The 7,345-nt window shown below is 49.9% G+C and overlaps 1 protein-coding gene across 1 annotated transcript; it reads left to right on the top strand.

Moving 5' to 3' along the window:
• The first annotated feature begins 2,129 nt into the window (after positions 1–2,129).
• LOC100902540 (tubulin polyglutamylase TTLL4) lies at positions 2,130–6,105 on the top strand. Its single transcript, XM_029110765.1, is given in 10 exon segments — positions 2,130–2,501; positions 2,914–3,112; positions 3,276–3,544; positions 3,620–3,812; positions 3,936–4,438; positions 4,521–4,578; positions 4,581–4,755; positions 4,880–5,000; positions 5,148–5,182; positions 5,446–6,105. Coding segments are annotated over 10 exon segments (1,821 nt in total). The 5' UTR covers positions 2,130–2,435; the 3' UTR covers positions 5,648–6,105.
• Positions 6,106–7,345: the final 1,240 nt, after the last annotated feature.

Raw genomic sequence — 7,345 nt, 5'->3', positions numbered from 1 at the left:
CCCATAACCGTGAGTATTGCGGAGATTTCTTCGGAAAGACTTCGGAAACAAGTGCATCATATGCTCGAAAGAGGCTCTCTGCCAAAGACTCATGCTGGTATAGCCTTATGATATCTCCTCTCCAGCGTGAATCGATGGGCGTCCCAAGAGCATGCCCAGATGCTCAGAAAAACATCCTTTCGGAAGTCCGGCAGGAGGACTTCCATTCTTCTCCGAATCGATCCCGTCGGCAGGTAGAGTCATTGAGCCCAATCAATTATGCAAGTATCTGGGAATGATGGTTGGAATTTTGAATATCACATGACTTCGATTTCAGATGCTGAAGGAAATGAAGATGTGTCAAGCGAGCTCCCCAGCTGAGAACAGAGTCCTGCCGCGTATCCTCTAATCTCACGTTCAAGCTCGATGAGTCTCGGAGAGAAGAGTATGCTTGGATCAGATCGAATGACGATCATGTGGCATGGATGGCGACCCGCAGAACTCAGATTACTTTCTCCGCGATATCGACCTGGCAGAATGAAGATACCGACTCAGGGGAACTCCATACCTGTCATGAGTCAAGGAAGCAGACACCTGGTGCGCTTCCTTTCGACCCTAGTTTTCGAGCCAGTACACATCCCTGGATCTCTCTAGTAGATTCCGCGAAAATCAATTGTGTAGAGCCTTCATCGAGGAATGAAGCCTGGAGAATAAAAACAAATCAGTCCACCACAGAACCCCACTGTCAGTCAGTCATTGGCCTATCTCGAGGAATGTCGCTTGAGTTCACAGACATGACACCTAATCCTCAGAACAGTCTCTAGTACCCCGAACCTTCGGGGAGGAAATCCTGTTGGGAGCGATTCCTAGATACATTATTTCTGTTCATTCCGAAAGCAGCGTGAGTTCAAGCCGGGCGGCCAGCCAGAGCCGGGACTATCCTAGCATACCGATTTGGAGTCGCGTGGAAGAGGATACTGCAAGAACACTGTTCGAAAGATATCACTTTTCCAAGGAGCGATCGAGGATCGCACTCTCCAGATTGGTGGGTATCAGTGCGCGAAACTCGCTGCGCACAGGTCTTATTCGGGCTCGGATCCAGTCCCCGCGCATAGCCTGAGGATCACTACAGAGTAGCTTTATCACAGATGATCGAACCCAATCCTCCTAAAAGCTTGATGCCTGGATGTTCCTCATCATGAGAGCCGTCCGGCACCGAACCTCACTGAAACGAGGATTTGCGCGAACTTGGGTCTAGCCGGTTCTGCCTAGGCAGTCTAGCCGGTTCTGATCCAAAGTGGATCTGACTCTTCCAGGTTGGACTACGCAGCCATACTTTGGAGTCCGGCTTCTATGGAGTGGTTCACATTCCAACACCTGAGAGCAAAGGTGCTCGGGAAGAACAAGGGCAAGTACTCGGGTATCTTGTCGGCAGCAGGGATCGAACGAACGCCGCATCACGCCTCACGCACGAGCGGTGGGACTGTATTCGCGCGCGAATAAGGCGTCAGACCCCAAATCCCTCATCAAGGGCGCTTCTTGCGTGACCGCGGGGCAATACGAGCTTCCTCTCGGATCATAGCGAATATTGCAGACGTGTTTCCCTTCTTAGAGTCTGTACACCATAGGAGGGATGTATGAGGCTCGCCGAGGACACGTGTATGTTCGCCGATTGTCCGAGCCCCTTCGAAAATTCCTCCGAGAAAACGGCACAGGAAGCCCTCCAAGGGCCCGATACACGATCGGTAGCCAGTAGAGTTAGTTTAATAGAGGAAAACGATGCTGGGAATGAGGGGGGAACCCGCCTCAACCGGGCCGGGAATTCGACAAAGATCATCAGCATCATTGGATGAACCCTTTCCCATTGATTGCTTCCACTAGGCTCAATTTTTTACCCCGTATTTTTTGAGCGGGATCTCTCGTTGACCCAAGATACGTACGACTGTCCGTAATACGAGGTGAAAAACGAGCGTGCGGAGGAGGGGCAAACAACCACCATCGCTCACGAGTCTCCATACTCCCTCCTTGAGGTCGGTGGTCGCCAAGAGCCGCGTGGTTCGTCTGTAGGTTTTTAAGTCATTGCTGCGGGGTGTGGAACGAGACAGAGTTTGTTGCAGTAGTGAGGCTGGGTGCATGTACGTTGTGCGTATGCACACATGCAGTTCAGAGCAGACTCGCTGCTGTGGCTGCTGCTACTGCCGCTGGAAGTTACCGAACCGACCCAGCGGTGACCGTTAAGTGCCTTCGTGCTGAAGTGACTTCCAGTGCCAAAGCAGATATACGGCGGTAGATCTCTCTCGTTTCCTGGTCGACTACCGCCAATCTTCGCTCGAGTTATCAACGTGATCGCTGTCGTCTGCCGTTTCAGCATCGTGGTGTGCTCAGCCGCGGTTGCAACGGAAGTGGGCTGAGCTCCTGTGGGAATCACCGAATACAAATAGAATTACGCCAGAATCATGCCCGTTCTGGAGAGCGTGTCGAGTGCGACGGGCGATGAATCTCAGGACGGCATCATATTGACTGTAAGTTGTTTTTTCACCGTGGACGCTATTGATCCGAACTTCATGGCCGCTCGCTGCGTAAATATACCGGGGAAGCGCGGAATGAGGTTCAGGTTAAACTCGGGGAGTTTTCGGCGACCACCGCTTGATCTACCACCGGAACTCGAATGCGACTCTGGAAGATTGATGGTTCCGAGAGGATGCTTACGACTCAATAGAACCGGCAAGATTATTACCGTGTTTCATTTTCGTTACGGTGTCTCTTATCTCCGTTCACGGCAAAGATCAGTTTCGGAGGAGATGCCTACATCAATCGTCACGGATCGCTCAGCGGAATACGCGAATGCGACGCAAGGCTCCGCTTGGACCGAGATACATCATTCCTTGCGACGCTCGCACCGAATGTTTTCATTGGATGGCCTTACGTTTTCAGGAGAATCAAGTGTACCCGCTCCGAAAGAGTCTCTTCCCAGTAGTCCCACCGACTATCCGGTTCTTCTCCTTGACGGAGGAGCACAATATAGTCCCACTGCCAGTGAGTGTTCGAAATCAGCTCAAATGGAAACTCACCACCATAACCCCGACTCTGGTCAGGGATATCGTCCGACGATCCGGCTTCAAAATGACCAAGGGTGAGTGCTGGACAGTCTGATTCCGATTCAGATAATTCATCTCGATGGATCCTATGGCGATTGCGCAAAGTATGACCTGTGCATGAGCGGACGAGAATAGGCCGGACGAGCATGAATCATTGTGTCCGGAGAGCTCACTCAGCTGGAATCCCTCGCGTTACAGATGAGCGAAAATGGATAGCGATGTGGGGCAAGCACATGAAGAGCATATTTTATTGTGGAATGAACCTGTACCAGAAAGTCAATCACTTCCCGGGGAGCTTTCACCTCGGCCGGAAAGATAAATTGCACATGAACATCTGTCGACTGCGGAAAGATTCGCCTATATCATTGGACTTCGTTCCTCAGACATTTTTGCTCCCCATAGAATCAAAGAGTTTCCACAGAGCCTGGAAAAAGGAAGGCTCGGTTCACCGGTGGATTGCGAAACCGGTACGCTATGACATGATTTCGCTTCGATTAAGATTACGGCTGTCGCCTGAGGATAACAAATGTTTTTCCCCATAGCCTGCGTCTTCGCGAGGGACAGGCGTCTTCATCGTCTCCCGGTGGAGCCAAATCTCGCAAAAAGTGGGAGAACCCCTGGTGATTCAAAAATATATCCATAAACCTATGTTGATCAACGGAAACAAATTCGACTTGCGCTTGTACGCCTTGGTGACATGTTGGGATCCGTTGAAAGTTTACGTATACAAGCAGGGTAAGTTTTCTCGCGATCATGCCTTTTTCATGACTCTGTGTTGGATGGGAGCGAGAATGAGCATCTACATTCGTGGATAGCTAGGCATATAACAGTATTATGTCAGAGTTTCTTATTCCTCAGGGATGGTTCGATTCGCCACAATGCCGTATTCGGACTCGGCTGATAGCCTCGGGAATACCTTCATGCACTTGACGAATTACTCCCTAAACAAAATGAGTTCCGAGTATTCAGACGAGCAGAAATGGACTCTCGATGAGCTATGGTCGTATCTAGAGAAGAATCGACCCAACGCAAAAATTGCGGACGTGTGGAGTAGTCTAGAAGACGTGATTGTCAGAACGTTGATCGCTGCAGAAGATCCCATCATGCGCATGTCACACACTTATGCCCCATCTCGTTATTCATGCTTCGAGTTATTCGGCTTCGACGTTCTCCTCGATTCAGATTTGAAACCGTGGTTACTCGAAGTGAATATCTCCCCCAGCATGAAAGCGAGCTCAGAGAATGATGCTCGTATCAAAGAACCTCTAGTCAGAGATCTGCTGAACGTGATTGGACTTCGTTTGCCTTCCATGGAAAATGTACAAATCGATCCTACCGATTACGGACTCGACGAGGATGATGTATGTGATGACAGAAATTTGGAAGATCGAGAATTGATTCCTCCCTCCCGACGTCGAAGTTTAAAATCACTTCTCTCCAAAGGTGGTTTTCATGTCCACGAGCTTCAGCCGCAAGCAATTGACCGTCGCGGAGTTGAAGAAAAAGAAGTTTTTACCTGTGATCAGCTCGAGTTGCGCGATGGAGCTATCCTGGAGAAACTGCTTCCGATCGACTTGACGACGTTGACGGAATACGAAGACGAGTTGGAAAGGGTCTCGGAGAGTAATTTCATACAAGTGATCCCGTCTCGCGAATATGAACACTTGGTGCCCGATAGGTTTGTGGAATCTTCCGGCTCGGGGGTCAACAATAACGAGCGAGTTTCATGTTACCCTTCATATGGATCCTCACAGTCCGAAGTGCCGGTCACGAGCTCCACATAGAAAAATCCAATTTTCCAGATACATGAATAAGCTGCTCAATGCTTGGGAAGCCCGCTACGGAGAGAATCGTTCGAAAGGGAGAGCGCTCCTGCAAGACTTGTGTCGCAACCGAGCCCATCTTCTACCCTCTGACGCCGAGGTAAGTCAACTATCTAGTCGAAAAGAGCGAATGGCCCTCCCGAAGAACTTTTGCAAGAAGGCAGTAGCTCCGGGAGGGACTGGATCCGTCGGATCAGGACTTCGCGGTAGTTGGGCTCAAATTGATGGTTCTTGTTCAACTTCTCAGGGAAGAAGGGTGGCAGCGATGGTCGAAAAGAAGCGGTGAGTAGCTTTGCTCGCTTTGAACACTGTTGCTTCGAGCAGGCCGAATCCCGAATCTAGCTATAGCTGCCCGAGTTCGTAGTGTGCAACCCTCTTGACAATTTGAATCTTCTCTCCCAGCGATGTCACCCTAGAATCCTTGAGCCCTGAACGAGAAGTGACAGCTCTCTAGCTCTTCACGCTGGAGGCCTCTCCATCAGTTTGCCATGGACGGGGAATCCATGACGACTCCTGGATTGAAGTAATCGCTTTTTCCTTTCCAGGCAGACACAATGGAAGAATAATCCCACGAGGCTGACATCGGCGCGCAAACTCCGAACCAACATAAAGACGATAATAAATCAGAGACGTCAAGCGCGGGTAGTCTCTCGCTCGATCAGCAGCGACTCTTTCGTCAGCCAAGACTCATCTGTCGACGGAATTGCGGCTCAGCAACTGTGCGATGATGAGAAGTCTCTCTTGTGAAGTTCTGTACATACTGTACGCGATTCAAGCGTGTAAAATCTGATGATCTGTTAAAGCCTCATTTTTGAGGGTCTCGGATTTCCCTGCTCTCGGAATATTGTGTTTTGAATAGCGTAGTTTTTTCCAATTCCCCATCAAACGGACGCACAGGGGTTTTCCTAGACAACCGCAGTTTTATACGAATCCCGCGAGTCAATTCCTTTCCGCGGCGAGCATATCGAAGTTGCGTTGGATCAATGGTTCTCTCAACGCTACAGCTCACGATATCAAAGAAACCGTGGCGCCAGAGACTGGAAAAAGGAGGGGGGAGTATTACCCATTACGAATGTTCACGAGTCGTTTTGCCACGTGAAACGCTCAAATCACGTCTACTTGTTAGGCACGCATTGCTAGGTATGTACATAGGGGTGGCATAATTGGTGCAGAACTGCGAGAGCTGTTTGTGAATAAATGCCTCTCACGCTCGAAATGCTGATATCTCTCTTCATTCACTCCGGAGCGATGCATACATCTGTTATGCCTCGCCGCAATCCGTTTAGCGGAACACAACATCTAGTGCGGAAGAATGAGGAGCTCTCGTCGTGTCGGCAAACGAAGATCATATGGTTTTCATTTCAGCTCACACTTCCCCATCCCGGTTCTGATCGGAAAGGCCTGGGGCTCAGTCAGAGTTCGTCGCGTTGAGATGTGATATCGCTCCCAGGTCATCTTGAATGACCAGAACCGCTTCCCTGTACGTCACGGGTAAACGTACTCTCCAAGCGGTGGTGTATGTACGTCTTATGTGCATGCCCGGTGATCGTATGATGAATAGTGCATCCGTCCACTGTAAGGGGAACAGACACGGGAAAGTCGAAGAAGAATCCGGAACCAATTGTTTGTAATGCGATGTTTCACTCCGAGAGCCGGCGCCGGAGAGCGAGCTCGAATGGCTGATACGCAGAAATGATGTCTCTGACGGAACGCTCTTGAAGCCTCGACACGCGTGGAAGCGGGCCGTCTTAGAATCTCCATCAGTGGAGACTGAGCGAGCCGTTTGCGCTGAAACTTGCGGTGGGGTTAGGATACATGCTGTCCCTCACCATGGGGAAGAGCCATCATGTTCGGTGTCGATTTTCGTCACGAACACTGGTCGATTTCACTGGAGGGGTAATTTGACACCAAGTTCCCTCACGAAGATGCTGACAGCTTGGGACTGTGACGTGATTCTCATAAGCTATGACGGAACGACGAAATTGCTCGTTTTCGAGAAATTGAAAGATATATGCATGTCTTCCGAACAGAAATCAATTTGTGACATCAAAACCGAGCCTGCTCTTCCTGGGTGAGACATTAGCTGTGATAACTCGAGGGCTCGGGAAAAAAGCTCTCATCGCCACCGAGCCCATCTATCTGACAAGTAAACATTCTCTTCCTTCAATCCGGGTTTAGGACGATGGGTATGTTTTTCGAAAGTCCCAAGCTTAACTGAGAATAGTATGAAGTATTAGCGTCAGTCAGCTTATGGTTCGCGGAAAACCGAATTTTGAACTTTTCCATGGAGAGGAGTCGTCGAAGTTGGGGATGTCGTGAGTCCAATTATTCCTGCTGATGATCTATGACGAGCAGAAACGTCTATAAAATCAGGAGAAAAGGGAAGTATAGCTTTCTCACGGTCCGAATCCTGACCCGAAGGAGTTTCATCAGCAGTACGCCGAG

The sequence above is a fragment of the Galendromus occidentalis genome, unplaced genomic scaffold (assembly GCF_000255335.2).
Source record: "Galendromus occidentalis unplaced genomic scaffold, Mocc_1.1 scf7180000077088, whole genome shotgun sequence".
Taxonomy (NCBI): domain Eukaryota; kingdom Metazoa; phylum Arthropoda; class Arachnida; order Mesostigmata; family Phytoseiidae; genus Galendromus; species Galendromus occidentalis.
Note: the sequence above shows the minus strand (reverse complement) of the source record. Positions and strands in the feature narration are given on the sequence as shown.